Genomic DNA, 23189 nt, shown 5'->3' with positions numbered 1-23189 from the left:
CCCTGAGAATTTTTGAGAGATTGAAACATTTTCCCATTGCAAATGGGACAAAAAGTTGAAATCCAAAATAATTTCACAAAATAATTATCTGATAACAATTTTTGCTCAGGTCAATTAAAATATTTCATTTTGATTTTGACCTTCATTTTTAAACCTTTTGTTAGTATACATTAACAAAAAATTCTAATCAAAAAGTAGTTTTGAACTGAGCAACTACTTATATTGTTTGGTACTCATGGATGTTCATGAGTAAATGACATTAAAATATGTCCCTCGACCCGCGCCGATTCCTGCAGCTCCCATTGGCCGGAGCAGCGAACCGCGGCCAATGGGAACTGCGATCAGCTGGACCTGTGGACAGGGCTGATAAACCGGCCTGACCTGCCAGGGGCTTTCCTTACATAAGTGGCAACCCCAGTTTGAGAAACACTGCTCTACAGGCAAGTATAAAGACATGGTCCCCGCCCTAATGAGTTGCAGTTTAAGTGTAATCTTGCAGTCTTCTTGGGTTAGTAAACTATATCACTGATGGTGCTGTTAAAAGATGGTCTTTCTGATCACACAAAGAAGGACAGAACTTCTTGTTTCTTGGTGCACATATTTCACCACTTTAAAGTGCTAATTTAGCAGAGCACCTACTTAACTTTAAGCAGACAAGTAATCCTTTCTTATCCCTCTTCAACAATGCATTTTAGTGTGTGCTTAAAATGTATTAGGATTTATGCAAGTGATTTAAACCTGTGCTTTAAGTGCTTTGATGAATCAGGGCCTAATTCAGGCCTTAGGTAAATTTGACACTCTTGTACTATTTTGGGGATACCAGTACTGTACTATACCAGTCATTAACTGAGTCACAAATATTTATGAAAGGTGTATATCATCATAATAACAACACTGCACTGATATAGTCCCTTTATTAACATTAAGCCTTACAACATCCCTTTGAATTATGTTCATATTATTATCCCTGATTTTTGTATGGGAAAACGGAGAGAGAAGTTAAATGACTTATCAAACACACAGTAAGTTAATGGTAGAGGTATGGGAATAGAACACAGAACTCCTACCTCCATGTCCTCTTCGCTGTCCTCCAGGTACATTTTGGTTTTTTGGCAATAATATGTAAATATTATTATTATTTTTTATGAGGTTTTTAAGTGAGTGTAATGCTGGTGAAAGTTGACAGGTGTACGGTCCTGGAGTTGAAGATCTCCATTTTTCTTCAAATATCACAGTTATGGGAGCAATATAAAGATCTAAACAGAATAGAATAGCTACTGACTAGGTGCAGCATAGATAAAAACAGTGAAACTTCCCACATGTTACCCTACTAATGTGCCCGTGTTGTCTTCTGGAAGGCATCTCTTGGAGTCAGTTGGTGTTTCAATTTCGTATCAGCCTTGTAGTGAGTAATGAAAAAGGTGTCACTTGTGGTGAAGCTGAATTCTTACATGGACACCAATCCACCAGGAGCTAGATATAGAATGCCAACTCACTTCATATAGGCCTCTTTGAGTCCTACAATGGGCTGAACCAGTGACCTAGAGATGAAAGCCTCTTTAGGCCTACCCAAAGTACCTTTAATTATTTGAACTGAAGTCAGGTACTGAATCTATGAAGGGTTTCACTGTAAAAAATGTTCTTTGAATTTGTTCCCCTTTTAATTCTGTTCTGCCACATTGTAGATGGGCCACTGGGATACTGGGAAACACAGGTTTTTTTTCTATTGTTGTCCTTAATGACAATTTAATTACCGAACATAGATATGAATGCCAATCTGTTCACACAAACAAAGCAGATTATATTTGATGCATTTTTAGTGGCTGCTTCTTTGATGTGTCCTTGATAAATTATTGTGGGTTCTGCAGAATTTGACTTTTTAATTTTGATCAAAATTTATTCATCCTAGTAAATTATTTCATTCATCCCACTATAGAGTGTAGTATTCCCAATTTCTTTGGCCACAAAGCCTCAAAGGGTGTCTATGTTGGTGTGGTTTAAAAATGTGGACTCTTGTCTACTATTAACTGTACTTAGACTAATGACTCATTTTACATAACCTGACAGTTATCAGATATTTTTCACACAGTACTGAACTGGGCTTTATTCCAGCCTCAGACATAGAGGTGGAAGCCTCTGTATTCTATTACAAAGTCTATTATAGTTGGCTGAACCATACATTCCTCTAGTGCATATGTTTTGATAATATAATTTAAAGAAATACTGGGTTACTCAGGAAATAATAAGGTAAAAGGTAGCTGAAATGTCATGATGTGGCCTTGCCTTAACTCCACATCTCAGTCTTTCTGCATCCTAGTGTATTGATAATCACTGAATGATAGAATTGTTCGTTCAAATTCTGCAGGAAGACAAAACTAGCTGACTTTAGAACATCTTAGTGTTTGTATTCTAATAATTCTTAAACATCTAATCCATCCAAATAACATGAGATCCTGCCTTCCAATGGCATTTCCACCAGATAGGTGTGAAATAACCATTTTAATTTGGTTCCATAAATGGTTCCCAGGAGTATTCTGACATTTTATATATCCTTTAAAAATATAAACACAAATTAGAGATGGGCTTGAACTGGGAGCTCAGCTCCTAATCCCAAAAACTCTGGGGAATTTTGAATCTTGTATGGCCCCAGTTCTATAACTGGATGTAGAGAAAACCCTGCTTACAAAAAAATTGACCTTTGAGGAAGTCTGAACATGGATCCAAAACCCTACTTTGCATTTTATGTCCTCCACTAGTGCATGTGCAAATAAATGCAAATACTTGAAATACAAATGCAAAGATTAACCCAGTGCATATTCCTCCTAGAATATGAGAACAAAACAAAATGATGTAGGGTACTATGACAGAAATGAAAACCGTTATTCTTGTAAGGATTTTGTATTTTTTTAACTAAAGAGATGATATTTGAACACATGCAGAGCTGCATGCAATGAAAGAACACAATCAGCACAAGGTCTGTTTAATAACCCAGGACAACATTTGTAGCAATAAAAAGTGAATCCTCTTGAAGTGTGTAGAAAGAAAATTATTTGTGCTATCAGAACCCTTGCTTCATGTCTTCTCACAGTCTTCATTCGTCATGTCCTGCTTACCTATCAATCATCTTGAACCACAAACCCAAAAAAGAAAATCCCCAAGAGAACAGCTAGCTGAGCACTTCCTGAATCCCCATGGCAACAAACATCATGGTTTTACTGAGCAGACTTCCTGAAGACCTTGAGTGTCTAAACACCGTTCCACTTCAAGGTTTTCTGTGCAAATGGCTTGCTGCTACTAGTTAGTTGCTTCCATGGTCTGCAATTATCAGCACAATGTTTTACAGTATTAAACAATATCCTTGCTGAATATTACACTGATAGGAAATGTATCTTGAATAGTAAAAGCAGAGAAAAAATAAAACTCCTACAGGGTGATTAATAGTCCTTATGGAAAAGAGACTTCACTTGCATGAGTAAGTGCTCACTTGCATGAGTAAGTGCTACTCACTGTGAGTGAGGGTTGCGAAAATAGCTAAATGTAAGATTGAACTTGGTTTGATGGTTGACCACCACTAAAAAGCTTGTGGTGCCAATGCCTTGGAGGTATCTCAAATCATGAAAGGGCAGAGCTCCCCAGCCTAGCTCCTTAGCCTAGCTTATATTGCTATGGTGGGCACTAGATAACAGTATGTGCTTGTGGCTTTGGCTAAAGAGGTTCAGCTCTCACTACAGGCAATTGGTCCAGAAGATGAGCAAGCAAGGCAGCTGCTATGTGAAAGGAACAAGGCTGAATCAGATATAAGTCTTGACAAGGTGTGCTGACATATGGGTTGACAGGAGTGGTTTGGATTGGGATGAAGGGTAAGATCAGGAGAGCAGGGCTGATCAGGGAAGAATTTGCAGCTGTTTTCTCAATTCCTCTGGGTGACAAGCAGAAAGGGGAGAGAAATTGAAGACAAAGGCTCCCAGGAAAGGCAGTAAGAAGAGTGAATGAGAGTGTGTGTGTGTGTGTGTGTGTGTGTGTGTGTGTGTGTGTGTGTGTGTGAATGTTTTCCATGCTCATTAAATCAGAAACATCCTTGGGGCATTCCATGTCTTCAAGTTGAGTCACCAAAGTCTCGTGGTTCGGGTAAGATTAATGTTGATGACAATTAAGGCATGTTGTGTAATTTTTGCCTCTTTTAAGAACGATTATTAAACAATACCGTCTTTCAGCTATAGCACATCACATGGGTATCAGGGAAAGAACATGGCCATGCCAGCTCTGAAGGGCACAGTGGAAGGAAATATTTTGATATTGATTCTGATCTCAATATAAGTGGGTTTAGAATCAGACACTTTGAGTGTTCAGGCAAGTTGAAAGTGTTAAAAGTAATTTGATGCACAGCATGAATTACACGTTGGTTGGGTGCAAGTGGGCCATAACTGAGGGCAAAATTCTTTCTTGGCATAACTCTGGTAAAGTCAATAGAGTGTTACTAACAAAGAATTTGACCCGAAAACTCTGGATCTGAACAGCCCTGAACTTTGGGGAACGTGGAATATGGATTTAGATTTGGGTCTGGACTTGGCAGTCCAGGCACTTCTTTAGTTCACAAGTAAACTGGAATCTTTCTCACCATTAAAGAAAGAAAAAGTCACTGTGTTGGTTTAGTTTAGAGCCTACATTTTATTTTCAAAAGGGTTTTATGGAGTCTAGTACGAATAGAAGCATTTTTATGAAATCAATTATTCGCTACATAAAGGGCAGCATTGTCTAGAGATTAGGGTTTAGAATTGTAGAACAGGACCTGCTGAGCTCTATTTCTGATCCAGCCACTGACTTTCTGTGTAGCTTTGGGCAAGCTTTTGTGTCTCCATTTTCCCATTTGTAAAATGGTGATAATAATATCCACTTCACAAAGGTGTTAAGATAAGTTAATGCTTGTACAACACTGCAAATGTAAAGCATTATGTGAGTGCTAAATATTGTTTGTTTCATTCATAGTGTCTCCTGGGGAGAGATGTCTGCAACGTTATGTAAAGTTGGTCTTCCCAACTGCTGTAACAGCATATAGAAGAGATATAGCAAAAGTAATACAGATTTCATTATGGGAAAGTTCTTTAGAATTTGATAGGGATGAAAACAGTCCTGCAAATACACACACAAGTAACTTTAGACAAGTGAATAGTCCCACTGAGTTGAATTGTGTAGTTGTTTGCAGGATCGTGGTCAAAGGGTTTCCAATTGGAATGAAATGAGTAGGGTGTTTAGCAAAATTAGGTTCCAAACATAACTGGGGCTTCTGGGTGCCACTATAATGTAAATAATAATAATCTGAAACAATACATTAGCCCAGATTTTCTCACATCTGGGCCAAGGTTCCCTCCAAAGAGCTATGACTTTACTCATAGACTTAAGGTCAGAAGAGACCATTATGGTCATCTAGTCTGACCTCCTGCACAATGCAGGCCACAGAATCTCATCCACCCAGTCCTGTAACAAACCCCTAACCTATGTCTGAGTTATTGAAGTCCTCAAATCATGGTTTAAAGACCGCAAGAGAATCCTCCAGCAAGTGACGCTTGCCCCATGCTGCAGAGGAAGACGAAAAACCTCCAGGACCTCTGCCAATCTTCTCTGGAGGAAAATTCCTTCCCGACCCCAAATATGGCAATCAGTTAAACCCTGAGCATATGGGCAAGACTCACCAGCCAGCACCCAGGAAAGAATTCTCTGTAGTAACTCGGATCCCACCCCAACTAACATCCCATCACAAACCATTGGGCCTATTTACTTGCTAATAATCAGACATCAATTAATTGCCAAAATTAGACTATTGCATCATACCATCCCCTCCATAAACTTATCAAGCTTAGTCTTGAAGTCAGGTATGTCTTTTGCCCCCACTACTCCCCTTGGAAGGCTGTTCCAGAACTTCACTCCTCTGATGGTTAGAAACCTTCGTCTAATTTCAAGTCTAAACTTCCTAGTGTCCAGTTTATATCCATTTGTTGTTGTGTCCACATTGATACTAAGGTTAAATAATTCCTCTCCCTCCCTGATATTTATCCCTCTGATATGTTTATAAAGAGCAATCATATCTTCCCTCAGCCTTCTTTTGGTTAGGCTAAACAAGCCAAGCTCTTGGAGTCTCCTTTCATAAGACAAGTTTTCCATTCCTCAGATCATCCTAGTAGCCCTTCTCTGTACCTGTTCCAGTTTGAATTCATCCTTCTTAAATATGGGAGATCAGAATTGCACGCTGTATTCCAGACGAAGTCTCACCAGTGCCTTGTATAATGGTACTAACACTTCCTTATCTTTACTGGAAATACCTCACCTGATGCAGCCTAAAACCGCATTAGCTTTTTTAACAGCCATATCACATTGGCGGCTTATAGTCATCCTGTGATCAATCAATACTCCAAGGTCCTTCTCCTCATCTGTTACTTCCAAGTGATGCTTCCCCAATTTATAACCAAAATTCTTGTTATTAATCCCTAAATGCATGATCTTGCACTTTTCACTATTAAATTTCATCCTATTACTATTACTCCAGTTTACAAGGTCATCCAGATCTTCCTGTATGATATCCCAGTCCTTCTCTGTGTTAGCAATACCTCCCAGCTTTGTGTCATCCACAAACTTTATTAGCACATTCCCACTTTTTGTAGAGAGGTTAGTAATAAAAAGATTAAATAAGATTGGTCCCAAAACGGATCCCTGAGGAACTCCACTAGTAACCTCCTTCCAGCCTGACAGTTCACCTTTCATTATGACCCATTGTAGTCTCCCCTTTAACCAATTCCTTATCCACCTTTCAGTTTTCATATTGATCCCCATCTTTTCCAATTTAAATAATAATTCCCCATGTGGAACCGTATCAAATGCCTTACTGAAATCGAGGTAAGTTAGATCCACTGCATTTCTTTTGTCTAAAAAAATCTGTTACCCTCTCAAAGAAGGAGATCAGGTTGGTTTGGCACAATCTACCTTTTGTAAAATCATGTTGTATTTTGTCCCAATTACCATTGACCTCAATGTCCTTAACTACTTTCTCCTTCAAAATTTTTTCCAAAACCTTGCATACTACAGATGTTAAACTAACAGGCCTATAGTTACTCGGATCACTTTTTTTCCCTTTCTTAAAAATAGGAGCTATGTTAGCAATTCTCCAGTCATACAGTACAACCCCTGAGTTTACTGATTCATTAAAAATTCTTGCTAATGGGCTTGCAATTTCATATGCCAGTTCCTTTAATATTCTTGGATGAAGATTATCTGGGCCCTCCGATTTCGTCCCATTAAGCTGTTCGAGTTTAGCTTCTACCTCGGATGTGGTAATATCTACCTCCATATCCTCATTCCCATTTGTCATCCTACCATTATCCCTAAGCTCCTCATTAAAGACTGAGGCAAAGTATTTGTTTTGATATTGGGCCATGCCTAGATTATCCTTAACCTCCACTCCATCCTCAGTGTTAGCGGTCCCACTTCTTTCTTTGTTTTCTTCTTATTTATATGGCTATAGAACCTTTTACTATTGGTTTTAATTCCCTTTGCAAGGTCCAACTCTACATGGCTTTTAGCCTTTCTCACTTTATCCCTACATGTTCTGACCTCAATAAGGTAACTTTCCTTGCTAATCCCTCCCATCTTCCACTCCTTGTAGGCTCTCTGCTTTTTCTTAATCACCTTTCTGAGATGCTTGCTCATCCAGCTTGGTCTACAGCTCCTGCTTATGATTCCCCCCCCCCCTTTTTGGGATGCAGGCTTCTGATAGTTTCTGCAGCTTCGACTTGAAGTAATTCCAGGCTTCCTCTGCCTTTAGATCCACAAGTTCTTCAGTCCAATCCACTTCCCTAACTAATTTCCTTAATTCTTTAAAGTTAACCCTTTTGAAATAAAAAACCCTAGTCCCAGATCTATTTTTGTTTATCCTTCCATCTAGTTTGAACTGAATTAGCTCATGATCACTTGAACCAAGGTTGTCCCCTACAACCATTTCTTCTATGAGGTCCTCAGTACTCACCAAAACCAAATCTAAAATGGCATCCCCTCTTGTTGGTTCTTCAACTACTTGGTGAAGGAATCCATCAGCTATCACATCCAGAAAAATCTGAGCCCTATTACTATTACTAGCACTTGTTCTCCAGTCTATGTCTCAGAAGTTAAAGTCTCCCATGATCACACAATTCCTGTTAGCGTTTACTTAATTAAAAACATTAAAGAGGTCTCTATCCATATCCAAATCAGATCCCGGCGGTCTGTAGCACACCCCAAGCACTATCTCAGGGGAGGCTCTAGTAGCTTTCTTTTCCAATGTGATTTTTGCCCAGACAGACTCTGTCTTATCCATTCCATCACTTCTTATTTATTTACAGTTTACCTCATCATTGATATACAATGCTACTCCACCACCTTTGAATTAATTTCTATCTTTCCCAAATAGCACATAGCCTTCAATACCTGTACTCCAGTCATGACTACTATTCCACCATGTTTCTGTTATCCCTATAATATCTGGTTTCACTTCCTGCACCAGTAACTCTAGTTCCTCCATTTTACCCAACATTACAGCGAAGCTAAGCTGAGTTTTAGGTTTGTAGCACAACCCCAAACCCAGCAAGTTTTATGTGGTTTCTGATTTTTTAGTGAAAGTTTCCTGCAGCCCCATAAATAAGTCCAAAGTTAATAACTAGTTTCAAAATTGCCAGGTTTGTTACTCTTAATCTCCCTAATAATTTTCTAGGCCAGTGGTCCCCAACGCAGTGCCCCGTGGGTGCCATGGCGCCTGCTGGGGCATTTATGTGCACCCACCTAGTGCCCAGCAGGGGAGAGAAGCTGCAACCCTGCTCCTGCCGGACACAGAGAACTCCGGGGCCCGCAGGCTGCGGGCCCCGGTGTTCTCTGTCCCCAGCAGGAGCAGAGCTGCAGCTTCTCTCCAGCTTCTCCAGGGCTGCAGGCTGTGGGCGCCGGTGTTCTCGGTCCCTAGAAGGAGTGATGCTGTGGCTTAAGCCAGAGAAAAACTGCTGCCCCATGCCTGCCAGGGACAGAGAACTCCGGGGCTGCAGGCTTCATTCTATATTAAAGTAAGAATAATAACTATATTTGGACCAGCAGTTCAACAATGTTTAACTTTTTAAAAGTAAATAATGAAAACTGTTTGATATTTATTTTGTAAAAACTCCTTAATTTTTCTTACAGGTAGATAAAAAAGAGCAAATTCACATGGTAAGGTGAAAGAGTAATTGCTGAATAATTTAATTACTACCTTTTACATGTAAAATTACCCTTTTTATCTTATGGATTCATATATTATGTATATTAAATATGTTTTTCGTATTATTTAATGTACAAATACAAAATAAGCCTTGAAAAATTGTTGGCGCCTGCCACACTCTTCTGAAAACGTGAATGTGCTACTGGCCACAAAAAGATTGGGGACCACTGCTCTAGGCTATAATAGCCCATTTTATTAATGAATCTTAGACTTAATGGAATATGTATTATTTACAGATTTAGCTAGCTCATTTGTGCAGGAGACAACTATAATTTGGCAGCTTGTGCGATAACCCCCCAAATGCGTTATCAAGTTTTGAATCTGGAGCCCTCAGATCCAAAGCTCCATTAGCTGACTGTGATAGTAGACTGTTGGCTTCTATGTGGGCCAGTCACTAAAGGGAGATGTAACAAACACTTTGTGTTACACCTACATCCTAAGAGCTCAAGGGGTAAAGTGGCAAGCAGTGCCACTTTCCCTGATCACGCTGAAGGAAGTATTTTTCAGTCGAGTGGGGCTATGGCCACATCTCTTTTTTTTTTTTTTGCTGGCATCAGGAATCAGTGCTTCAGAGCACTTGGGGAGGCTTTATGCCTGTTTCTGCACTCTGTAGGAGTAATGCCTCTGACTACCACTGCTAACGCAGCTCACCAACTTCTCCCTTCCCAGCATAATTCAGGTGCCTTGAGCCATGCTGGAAAAATGTACTTGATTCTTCTCCCAGTCTGCATCATATACAACCTCTTATTCTTGGCATCAAAGGCCACACATCATGGCTACCATTAAAGCTGGTTGCAGAAACTTACATGGAATCACTTTCTGTCAGAGAACGCAGTCTGTCAAAGTTGAAACAATGCAAAATCCTGTTGATTTTGCCAATATTACATTTTTGAGAAAATATTCTGACAGTGTCAAAATGTCTTGTTTTGATGTTTTTAGAGCAAAAATTTTTTTGCGATGAAGACAGGTGTCAAAATCTCAGAATCCTTCACCCAGTGGAATTGCAGTTCTCCACACAGCTCTAGCTGCCATTTTGTTCTGCTCTCATCTCCTTTCAAGGTTGCTCTAGCCAAGCTGAATAACTTCTCCCACTCTGATCATTGTGCCTCTTTCTGAGTGGGTCCCTAAAGTCAGAGCTGCTTCTTGACTAGTCTGCCATTCCACCAATCACGCCCTCCTGCTTCAGATCTAACTGAAGAAACCACAATGTCTTGTTGTTATAAAACATCCTTCCTTTCTCTACCCCCTCCTAGCTCCAGGGTTTGGCCCTAAATTTATACATGAGATGAAACATGTAATACCTGGTGCAATGTTTGCTACAATGATTTCTCCCACTGCCTTGGTAGTAAGTGTTTTCAGGATTGAGCCCATAGATTCTAAACTCCTTAGGTCAGGGACATTGTCAGTGTCACGTGCATTTATGGTGCAGTTACTCTTGTATAAATAATAAAAATCCTTTTACATACATACAGTCTGAGTTTGATTTACTGTTCCATTTGTCTATTTGTTTCCAACTTCCATATGGTAAGAAATATTCCATGTGGTTTACAACAGTGGTGATTTATGCAGTACCCTTTGATTGCTATCATTTATTTTGATGTGTGTGTTTATAGAATAACGTTGGCTGTTTAGCTCTTGGCAAAAGATGGGAGTTAAAGGAGAATGACTGCCAATATATCCAGAAGAGGTGTCTATCCAAATGTTTAGGGATTGCATTCTGGAACTCATAGGGGAGAGATTATTATGTTGTACCTTTTAGTTTGTAGGCACCAGAGAGAAACGACATTGCAATGTATGCAGGAGATTGGATCTGTTTTCTCTTTGATGCATGTTGGAACTCCTACTAATGTTAATCTGAGTCATGCCCCGCACTTCGCTGGGAAGAATAAACTGAGTTTTTGCATGATCTGGGATTGTCATTTTAGTCTGGGGCTGCAGTCAAGTTTCCTCTTGAGGGAAGGGTGGGGTCGGAGCTGAATTAATTATTTTTTGCTTTGAAGTATATTGAATCTTTCCCCACCTTCCAGAGCTGTTACTTTTTTTCCACACTGTCAAAAAAGCAGTTCATTGTGTATGTTTGCTTTCTTCTTCCCCTCACTCCTTTTGTTGTTTGTCTGTGGGTATTCTTCGGATCATACAGTCTTTTCCCCACTTTACCATTCATATCTCGACGCCTCTAACTTTCCGAGCCAAAGAGGAATGGAGAGGTGTTCTCTTTGGAGCTTCTCGAGTTTTATGCCTTTCACCAGCTGATGAAGTCTCTACAGCACAATTTGAGGCACTTCCCTCCCTTATGAGCTGAATGTGCTATTTAATCAGTGTTCCCAGGTCCAATGCCAGATGTATGATCAAGGCTTTTAGAAATGGATGCCTAAAGTTAGGGTCCTAAATCCATATTTATGGACCTAAATAAGTGGCCTGATTTTCAAAGGTCCTACCTCTGAAGTAAGTGGGAAGTCAATAATAGAGGAGGCTGAGTGCCCATAGGAGAGATTTATGTTTGTTTGAATTTTTTTATTTTTGTTTATTGTGCAGTTAGGCTTTCAGACATTTAGATCAAATTTAGAGGTGAGTCTCAGGATTTGTCTACATGAGAAAGTTAGCGTGCAGCACACTAAGTTGTGAATTTTAAGTGCACTAGCTAATTCACATTAACTCCCCTTGTGGACACTCTTGCAGTGCATTAAAGGGATATCTATATACTGCGATTCCCAGTTCATGTAGATACACTCACTCTAGCTCCAACTGCGAGAGTGCACTAAAAATGGTAGTGTAGCCACAGTAGCCTGGGCAATGGCAAGTGGTGGTGCTGGCTAGCCACCCTGAATGGAAACCCATGTGTACCACTTAGGTATGTATGCAGAGCAGCTATCCTATGCCAACTCTATCCCTGCATGAGCTGCTGGACCCACACTACTATTTTTAGCATGTTAGCTTGATGAGCGCTAGTGTAGATATGTATACGTGCTCTAGGAATCATACCCCAGCTCCAAGTGTAGACATAGCCTAGGAGTGCTTTTGTCTATTTTAGCTTAACACATTGACGAAGTTCATTAATTAAACAGCACAATGGTATTCTTAGTGAGCAGCGAGAGTGTCCACATGGGGAGCTAGACTTACACTGGCTACTGCAGCCTTTTTCCTGTCTAGACAAGCCGTAAATGACTCTCACGTCAGACTAGGTTGATATAACTTAAGTGCTGAGAGTCTGGAAGAAGACTTACATTGCACTAGGACTCACTCCTGACTTTGGCCCATTTGAGTTGTCACATAACAGTGGCACCTAGATTTTTTAATACTACATAATTGTTGTTGAAAAATTACTTAGCACTAGTCAAATGTAGTGCTTTTCATGGGCAAAGCGCGTTATGATATTATTACATTTTTAACATCCAGCATTCTTTACAATGTTAGTTACATTGTTGTGTTGTATACTGACATTGATATAGTGGTTCACAGTAGAAAAAGGTACTTCACACTGCCCCACAGAGATGTTGACCATATCTCTGAAACGAATGTCCATATTGTCCGTATACTGGCACTAGAAAAGATTCAGAAACGGGCAACTAAAATGATTAGGGGTTTGGAACAGGTCCCGTATGAGGAGAGATTAAAGAGGCTAAGACTCTTCAGCTTGGAAAAGAAGAGACTAAGGGGTACAGAAGTATATAAAATCATGAGTGGTGTGGAGAAGGTAGATAAGGAAGTTATTTACTTATTCCCATAATACAAGAACTAGGGGTCACCAAATAAAATTAATAGGCAGCAGGTTTAAAGCAAATACAAGCAAGTTCTTCTTCACGCAGCGCACAGTCAACTTGTGGAACTCCTTACCTGAGGAGGTTGAGAAGGCTAGGACTATAGCAGTGTTTAAAAGAGAACTGGATAAATTCATGGTGGTTACGTCCATTAATGGCTATTAGCCAGGATGGGTAAGGAATGGTGTCCCTAGCCTCTGTTTGTCAGAGGATGGAGATGGATGGCAGGAGAGAGATCATTTGATCATTGCCTTTTAGGTCCACTCCTTCTGGGGCACCTGGCATTGGCCGCTGTCGGTAGACAGGATACTGGGCTAAATGGACCTTTGGTCTGACCCGGTACGGCCGTTCTTAAGTTCTTATATTAATATGCTTCCAAATGAAAGTGAATTAGGTGTATTCCAACCATTCCTGGCTGGCTGTGTGGTTCCTTAGACCACGTCTGTGAGGGTATATTTAGCAGCTCAGTGCTTTTATAGTTAGAAATACTGTTGCACACTGCTTACTTGCTTTCTACATCAGCTGTAGCATATGACATCAAACTAGTCTAATTCATCTGCTCTGACCAAATACATGCCAAAAGGAACCTATTGCTTGTGCTGATGCTGAAATAGTTTCAGATGTTAGTTCTGCTTTGATGTATGTTTTCATGAAAAATTTTAAACCCTGAAACAAACAGAATGAGATCATTTAATACTCTATATTTCAGAAATGGTCAGATTATGACCATTTTTACCTTTTCTTGTTTTTTTCCCTTTATGAACGAAGTGCTTAAATGTAAGCAGATTTAAAATTGACCTGGATGGTTGGACACTATTTCCTTAGATATAGGAGTATGGCTGCAAAGACTCAAGCAGTGCGCTTTCTATATACTTTATACCAATGTCAATGGAGAACCACTTAATTATGACAGTGGTGAATCTGGTGCATGTTGTACAAAAACTAGAGAAATCTGCAAGACTGAAGTTTTGAATGTGGTACATATTTATTAACAGGTTAGTTGCGAACTGGAAAATTTCATTGACGAATGTTTACAGTGAAGCCAAAACTATTCCAAACCAATGTATTTCTAAAATATCTTGGCAATCTGTCCCATTAGATCTTCTGCACCAATTTGTTGTTGATGATGATTTTTTTTGCATGTCCCCAGAATTGCTAGGCACTTCACAGAAACACTATACTACTGTTCTTGGACATTAATGTGGTGTTTGAGCAAAAAGGATCTGAGTGTAGTTTGGAAAAACAGATTTATTGTGCAAGCCTTCTCCTCTAATGAACTGGCAGATGTTGATGGTTCTCTGTAACTTCATTGTACTTGGAAATTAAATCTTGCCAGGGTTTCAGTGAAACAGCAAGTATTATCATTGTAATAATTTCTTTTTTTTTATCAACAGAATTTAATATAAGTTGCAGATATGGAGGAGTTTTCCATGTTGAGAAAAATCGTCGCTACAGTCTCACACGAGATGAGGCAGTTGAACTCTGCAAAGCTCTCAATAGTACCCTGCCAACAATGGACCAGTTGAAGAAAGCTCACAATTTAGGATTTGAAACTTGCAGGTAAGGAAATTATAAAGAAGATAATATATAGTGAATATGCATAGCTGTCTGTCTGTCCCTCCATGACGATGTGGTGTGCCAACTGCAATTATTTTTAAATAGCTATTCATTAGATGGTCACATCACCTACGAGTAGAAAAGCATGACTGAATTGTAATTGTAAATGAAAGTATCATACTCAAGCAAGTGTATTTCTAAAGGGATCTTGCAGGGATTGGCTTTTGGCCTTACACTATTTAAATTTTTATCAATGCCCTGGAAGAAAACATAAAATCATTATTGATAAAATTTGCAGATGACACACAAGGATTGGGGAAATATTAAATAATGAAGTGGGCAAGTCATTGATTCAGAGTGATATGGATTACTTGGTAAGCTGGGTGCAAGCAAACAATATGTATTTCAGTATAGCCAAATGTAAAGTCCTACATCTAGAAATAAAAAATTCAGGCCATACTTATAGGATGGGAACTCTCTTCTGGGAAGCAGTGGATCATGGTGGATAATCAGTTGAACATGATCTCCAAGTGTGGCACTGTGGCAAAAAGGGCTAATGTATTCCTTGGATATATAAAGGGGTGAAATATTGAGTAATAGATGATATTACCTTTGTATCTGACACTAATGTGACTGCTACTGGAATACTCTGTCCAGTTCTGGTGTGGACAATTCAAGAAGGAAGTTGAAAAATTGGAGAGTGTTCAGTGAAAAATTGCATGAATGATTAAAGGATTGGAAAACATGCCTTACAGAGAGAGATGCAAGGAACTCGATCTATTTATCTTATCACGAGAAGATTAAGGGGTGACTTGATTACACTCTATAAGTACCTACATGGGGAATAAATATTTGATAATACAGGAATCTTCAATCTAGCAGACAAAGCTATAACAAGAGGAAATGGCTGGATGTTGAATCTAGACAAATTCAGATGAAGATAATTAACCATTGGGACAATTGACCAAAGGTTGTGATGGATTCACCATCACAGGAAATTTAAAAATCAGGATTGGATGCTTTTCTAAAATATATGCTCTAGTTCAAACAGGCCTTCCTGGCCATATAATCTATGACTCTATGAATTATGCAGCAAAGAGTCCTGTGGCACCTTATAGACTAACAGATGTATTGGAGCATGAGCTTTCATGGGTGAATACCCACTTCGTCGGATGCATATCTGTGAATTATGCAGGTTATTCCAAACAAGCAGCTGTTGAAAGGAGACAAGATTCAAGTTCAGCAAGTGCAGAGGGGATTCATTGTCAAGCAATATAGACTCATAGCAATAAAACTCTTATTTAAATCAAATGGATCAACTAACTTCAGCGGGATTTCAACTTTAGTAGGAAACGAGTAGGGATTTCAGGATTCATCCTGTAGGTTATTGGGTTAGAAAGCTCAGTGAGCATCTCTTCAACTTTTTAAATGTTGCCAGCTTGTACTTTTTATCAGCCCTCTAAAGAGAGTCTTAATATTTATCAAACAAAAAATTAAATCAAATGACACTGTTTAAAATTATTACATGTGAAGGTGGAATTGTCTGTTGTAAATTTGAATCAAGGCTGTTTTGTTTTTCTCAGTCCTTTAACTGTTTTAATTTTCTTCCCTTTTCATTTGCAAATTCATGAGAAATTGGTAAAATTGCTTTCATGTTGGTGTAGCATTGACAAAATCATATCTATGGAAAGTGATTAGTTTAATTAGTATCAAAATAAATAAATTAGTTCATGTTTGTGCAGTGCTTTGAAAATGTTCAGTGTAATGCAGTATTAATATCACACACTGCTGCTATTAATTGCAAATGCATGGGCAGGCAATCTTTGAAGTTCTCCTGCAGCCCTAGTTTCCCTTACACCAGGACTGTGCCCTGTGCTCATTCACTGGTATATCAGAATAATATGTGTGCCTCTGCAGTAGGAGAATGATGCTAGCCATATTGCCAGGGAATATCAGGCAAAAATTCCCCATGGCGAGTGTTACATAACAGTCTCCCAAGTGAAGTGGAAGGATGATTTAAAATGCTGCCAAATGAAAGACCAGTCAGAGGCACAGTCCTGCAGTGGTAGGAAAAGTATTGAATGATCGAATAGGCATTTTCTATTTCTAACTTTTGACTCTCATGCACTGAATGGAGTCTCTTATAGGTAAGGTGAGAAGAAAATGGAAAAGAACTTAAAGTGTAAAAGAAATAGAGGGAACTCTTTTTCACATTGGAGGAGAGCTGTGGTTTTGCTTTCACTGCACTTTCCCCCCTTATCCATAAACCTAGAAGAGGACATATATGGAATTTGAGATTTTTTTAAATAATTTGTTGGTGTTGTCTTTTTGTAGTCCTTTGGCACAGTACCATAAATCCAACTATGTGGACCTGAGTGAGGGACAAAAGGAAGAACTAATACATTATATATATATTAGTCAAAGCACACAAGGAGTAGAGAATGAACATGAATGAGTCAGCAGGCCATAAAATAAGAAAGATTTTTATTATAACACTGCCAATATGGTAGTCTTAGCAATAGGATACAGGATCTAGGACTAATACAAAATATGGCTGTGCCAGTGAAGTAATCTATTGTTCCACCCATATTAGAGATTTAGAATTTCAAATATCATTGCCATGATTTGATCCAGGTGAATGTGAATCATGGATGTGGACTGTAACAGCGCTTGGGGAACCACAACTGAGACAGAGTCCAAGCAGCGAACATACCACGCCTGCCCCTCCCTGATAAGTAGCAGCTCTTAAAACAGTCCCCAAACCCTAGGGCTCTTTAACATTTAATCACCACTCTCATCTAAACAGATTTCAGGGAAACCAATGCCTGCACAGGAATTAGTCATTTGATATGGAATTGCAAAATAGTAATAACTTGTTACATAATTTTGTTAACCACAAGCTCACTTGAAATTTCAGCCTGATTTATCTGCCCCATACTCAATGGCAGCATTATTTGCAACGCATATTATCCAGAGGGATATTAAGTATTTTAGCTAACATTGTGTAGGTGAAATATTGCTACATTTGAACACTTTAATAAAGTTTTGCACTTCGCAGAGACTGACACGTTATAAATCATTGCTGCACATTGCTACAAAAGTAGTGAAAATGTAGCTCAATGAAAGAAAACCAGAGCCTTGATCCTCTGTGTTTTATAATACACATCCCAATTGAATGAGAAGTGTTTATCCTTTTTATTCTTCATTTCATTGCATCCCCATGCAGACCAGTTGTCTCATCTAATAATTCACATTGCATTGCAATGGTTATTAGTTCAGAGATTACATGCAGAATGATATTGGAGGTAGTTGCTGGTGATGTTAATGTGGATGTAAAAAAGGAGTAATCTCTATGACCAGATTTGGGATTATTTTTATTCTATGATATGAAATGCTTTGTCTCCTATTTGGCCTATTTGGTGGTATTGGAAGTCTGAGGAAAGAATCTGTTGTATGCTGTGATACAGGAGCAGCGCCAGGGTTTTTGGCACCCTAGGCAGGGGTCCTTCCACGCTCCCGGTCTGTGGCAATTCGGCGGTGGGGGGAGCCCTTCCACGCTCCCAGTCTTCATGGCACTTCAGCGGCAGGTCCCGGAGCGAGTGAGGGACCCGCCGCAGAATTGCCGCCGAAGACCTGGAGCGCGGAAGGGCCCCCTGCCGCCGAATTACCATCGATGGCGGCAAAATGCCGCCCCCCCCAAATCCTGGCACCCTAGGTCGCCTAAATGGAAGCGCCGGCACTGCTGTGATACATAACATGGTGTTTGTCAGCCACTGAATATGGGGGTCAGAACTGGTGGTTGACATATCAAGGGTCAAAGACAGAGTCAGGAAACAAGCAGGGGAGCAGGGCCAGAGAAAGGAGGAACAAGGCTGGCACAGGAGCGATTGCAGCTGCGGTCGTAAGTGTTGAGCTGTCAGTGATCTTCTGGTGCAGCTGGGCTTAAGAACATGCCTCATGATTCTTTTCAGCTAGTTGGGCAGGTTAATCAACCAGCCAGTTCTGCTGTAGTTGTGTTCATTAGCCAGCCTGGAGACTGAGCTAGCCGGCTCAGCTGCACACCTGACAGTGTTCACTCTCTGTTCTTCACAGGTATGGTTACATAGAAGACAAAATTGTAATCCCACGAATCAAGCCATATTTTCTTTGTGCAGCAAATAACACTGGAATTTACATACTCACTTCAAATATAACAGACCGGTATGATACATATTGTTATAATGCATCAGGTAGGTATTGGCTGTACTGTGTAAGTGAGAATGAATATTTTTAACAGTAACATATGCTCTCTCTCCTTTAGATAGCTTGAACCAGAGCTTCCATATTAAATTGTATGTGCATTGTGGTCTTATTTTCACATTTGAAGATAGAACACATTTTGCCAGTCAGTGGAGTTGCACCTGCTGATGCTATCAGTGACTTTGGCCTATTGTATTTTGAACTAAACAATTTTCTGAGTTCATATTTAATTTATGACTCTAAACCTCAAGAATTGTCATTTTAGTATGGAAATGCCAAAAGTATGGATCCAAAGGACACAGAATTCTTGAATGTGATGATTTCTACTCCTCACATTCTTTTACTCATATGTTTTTAGAACTGATAATAGTGAAATTTACAAGCACTGAAAGATCAGGGACCCTGAAGACTCTTAGCTTGCTTCCTCCACTTGCATGAGGCCTCTGGGAAGCATAAATTCAGGTGTTGCTTAGCTACATTACTATTGTAGGTTCAGGGGCAGGCCACTTCTTTTTTGGAGTTCTTCCATTTATGGAGTTACATTTTTTAATAATAATTTTAAATGTTTCTGATTTTGTTTATTTTTCTGTGCCACATGAGGGCCAAAAAGGACCCTTGAAAAATTAAAATTTTCAGAATCAAATTGTCAGGGAACTGTGGATAATTTTGCTCAATGTTTGTGCTGCAATAACTGGGCACAGGAAATGTGTGAAGAATAAGAGACTGGCTTGATTGAGTTGCCTAGATTTTGTTAAATTAATTGGTCATATTCAGAGCGGTATAAATAGAGGCAACCCCATAAAAATCCTTAGGCCATATTCAATGGTGATTTAAATAATGGTGACATTTTGAAATTGCAATTTGCTTTGACATAGAATATCTGAAGCTTCATTCCATTCTCTGGAGCTCAAGGGGCTTAAACCCGGCTTAGGGTAGAAAGAGGGTCTGAGCTACCAGCTCTGATACTGGAGCTGTTGGAGAGGGTCAAACTGGACCATAGAAGAGTTCTAATTTATATTGATTGGAATGGTCCCTAAAGGACTGTTCTGTCAGCCAAGGATTAGCTTCTTCTACCCCCATAATGTTTCCTAAGTGCTCTACCCCAGAATGCCCTCAGTACAGAAGAATCATACAATCCCTGCAGCTGGAGTGGCAAAATGAGGACTCGTCCTGGGTTGAGGATCTGACTCAAATTGAGAACACTGAGAGTAATTTTGTGAAATTTGATTAAAATACAGCAATTTTGTTCTTTTAAAAATGTTTACAAAATTCTTAGTTCTCAAAGTCACTTTCAGATAAGACCCCCAAGAAACTTTGCTAACAAGAGGTTGATAACACTCTGAATCTAATAAATAAGGCAGAAAAGAGTGAATTTTTCTCACCACCTTTTGTCAAATTAACTAATTAATTTCTTCTGTCCCCACCTCCTTTCAGAAACCAGGGAAAAGGCATGTGAACCAATCATAAGACTAGATGTTTCTGGGCATGATAATCAAAGCCAAATAGGTAATGTATTGCATAAGTGAATGATTTAGCATTGATTGCATTTTCAGCTACCAGGTTTCTCTTCTGTATATAAGTAATGCAAATGTTCAATAGCATGCTAAACATAAGAGAAGCAAGTCCAGAGATAGTAATATACTGCAAATGAAGCAATCAGACCTCCATCTGCCACCCAGCATTAGGCTATATATGACAGCATTTATCTTGAGGTAGTATGAGCTTAATGAATTCTCCATATTGACACTAGATTGTTTTTAATAAACAGAGGACTGATATTTGCTTCTTTGATGAGAGAGCTTTGTTTAAGCCTTCTATGTCCTACGGTTATTGTGTACCCTCCACTTCATGCCAAAGCCTGCTAGCCTGGTGAGGAACTAGGGATGGAACTGATCTCTCAGGATGAAATCCTGGTCTCATTGGAGTCAGTGGGAGTTTTATCATTGACTTCAATGGTACCAGGATTTCACCCTGAAAGTTAATCCAGACTTTGGCCCACTTACCAGACTGGGCCCATTATGGTGTTGCATACACAAATTAGAACTGCTATAGACAGATCAGTGAAGGATAAAACAAACAGACAGAAAACAAATTGGTTGAGATCAGGTATGACTACAACTGTGGCCATAGCCCTTTAACCTCACCCCACAACTCCCAACATTCACGATGTGAGCCTCAGACATTTCAACTGATCTTTCTCCTTCCAACAGTCATAGATAATGCAGATGGCTCACGTTACACTGATGGTGTAAAACACACTGACCCAACTCCGGTTACAGATGATAATCACGTGGGTAGTGGGTCAATACATGACGGAGATGCAACAAACCCCACCATCATCGGACCTCACATGACTGGTGCCTCATATTATGAAGATATAACCCCAGATGCACTGCCAACAGATTATTCTTCTGGGTCGGGCAGAAAGGAAGATCATCCCACAAGTACCAGTAAGAATAATGGATTATATACTATTGTAGCTTAACGTGTCCTCTGAAAATAACTGGATGAAAACATTGCACTTTGATTCCATTCTTAGAATGTTAAGGGGCATCGCTGATGGACACAGTGTGTCTTGGGGCATCAAAATCTGCAAAGGCTTTGTAACCACTATAGTCATGGAAAAGAGAGAGCGCAATCTCTGCCCCATATTCCTGGGGCTCTTGAGAAAGAATTGGATGGGAAAAAGTTGTGTGTCTTTGTGATCATAGAAAATTTTCACTTTCTGGAGACATTTCATAACAACATGACAGTGTAAAGCAATCACACATCGAAAAAAATCTGGTTTTCTTCCTCTGGAAATAATTTCACAGTGTGGTGTGATGATAGATGTTTCTAAGAGCCTGGTGTTGCACCTACTGAAATCAATGGGAATATTATGGTTGATTTCACTGGGAGAAGTATTAGGCTCAGTGAAATCTAGCAAACCATTATTTCTATAACAAAGAAATATCACAGGTACAAGGGCAAGAGATGAATACAATGAAGTACTTTACCAGGAGAGTCTGGAAAAGTAAGTGCAGAAGCAGGTGTAGGAGGGTAGGATTTCAATACATAGAGATCAAGCTGGAATAGTCTTACCTATTCTCTGGTATGATCATATTTGTGGAACCCATATGAAATAACACATGAATAAGAAGAGATTTACAATACAAATGCAGTTGAATCCCTTCTTGCAAACCTTATGTTGTAAACTGTATTTGATAAGCATATCACAATATGCAAAAAAGGTAAAAATGTTGGTGCTGTCAGCCTTCCATTTTGGTTCTTATTCTTCCAGGAGATGGGAAAGGGCTTTCTATATAGACCAAGAACCAAGCTCTGCCATGAGCTACATCCAGGAAGCCCTAGAGAAGACAAAATTGGGTCTGGGATAACCATGGAGTTGTATAGGTGTGACCTAGGGCAAAATTTGTGTAGGTAACTAGAAGAGAATTAAATTGTTTCATTTTCTTGGTTTTCTTTTTCTTTTGACTTCAAGGCACATGTGGTAGAAAATTTTCTGATGTAATCTCTCTTTATATTGATGGTTAAGTACCTATTAGCTTTCATATGTGTAAGCACTTATGGCCCACATCCTCAGAGTACATGCAGGTCTCACAAATATTAATAAATTTGCCCTCACAAATTGGGAAGTGCTATATGAGCTCCATTTTAGAGAAGAGGAACTGAGATACAGAGAAACTAAGTGACTTGCCTAAGATCCCACAGGAAGTTTGGATTGAAACTAGGTTTCCTTAGTCCTGCTTCAGCAACTTAACCACAAGACCAGCCATCCTTCCTCTGTAGCAGAGAGCATTCCTCTGGGCTGTGGACATAAGCTTTTATTTAACTGTTCACTAATCATTTACAAGTAGAGGATACCAAAAGATCATGCCATTGTTCTACCCATCTATTAAAATGTTTAATTAATTGTTTTTTGAGTGAAAGTGTTGGCAGAGGATAAAGTTGATTTGCTGGAGGTACTGTACTTGTGGGACTTTGGGCCTGCTTCTCCACATGGCTTACCAGTGACATCAAAATAACATGGCAGGGTAATGCCACTATTCTCTCCATGAGAATTAATGTTAGAACAACACCTTTCTCAAATTTCATGAATTGTCTTTCAATTGCTCTCTGTGGAATTTCTCCTCTTTTCTGCTTACAATTGTAGTCTTTGCCTGGACCAAAGCTCATAATATTTAATGATAAATGGCAACATTACAAATTGCCTCAAGCACTTCTCTGGGTTCCAGATCCAGAGCCACAGCTACAAGAACATAAATCTAGTCTTCGGTGAGCAAGTTGTTGTCTTTGCCACCTTAGCTGCCATGCTCATTATCATTGGGCTGCTGCAAATTAACACTCCCTTGAACCATCAGTTTTAGTGA

At 39.5% G+C, this 23189-nt stretch overlaps 1 protein-coding gene across 1 annotated transcript in view; it reads left to right on the top strand.

Annotated features, from left to right (window-relative positions):
- Nucleotides 1-23189, top strand: part of CD44 (CD44 molecule (Indian blood group)) — a 101233-nt gene that overhangs the window by 27375 nt on the left and 50669 nt on the right. Inside the window, exons 3-6 of the mRNA XM_030560054.1 lie at nt 14418-14583; nt 18673-18809; nt 20254-20325; nt 21030-21269. Of these exons, the coding sequence (XP_030415914.1) occupies nt 14418-14583; nt 18673-18809; nt 20254-20325; nt 21030-21269 (615 nt within the window). The remainder of the gene's footprint in view (nt 1-14417; nt 14584-18672; nt 18810-20253; nt 20326-21029; nt 21270-23189) is intronic.

This window comes from Gopherus evgoodei, chromosome 4 (assembly GCF_007399415.2).
Source record: "Gopherus evgoodei ecotype Sinaloan lineage chromosome 4, rGopEvg1_v1.p, whole genome shotgun sequence".
Taxonomy (NCBI): domain Eukaryota; kingdom Metazoa; phylum Chordata; order Testudines; family Testudinidae; genus Gopherus; species Gopherus evgoodei.
This window is presented reverse-complemented; position numbering and strand designations above follow the sequence as displayed.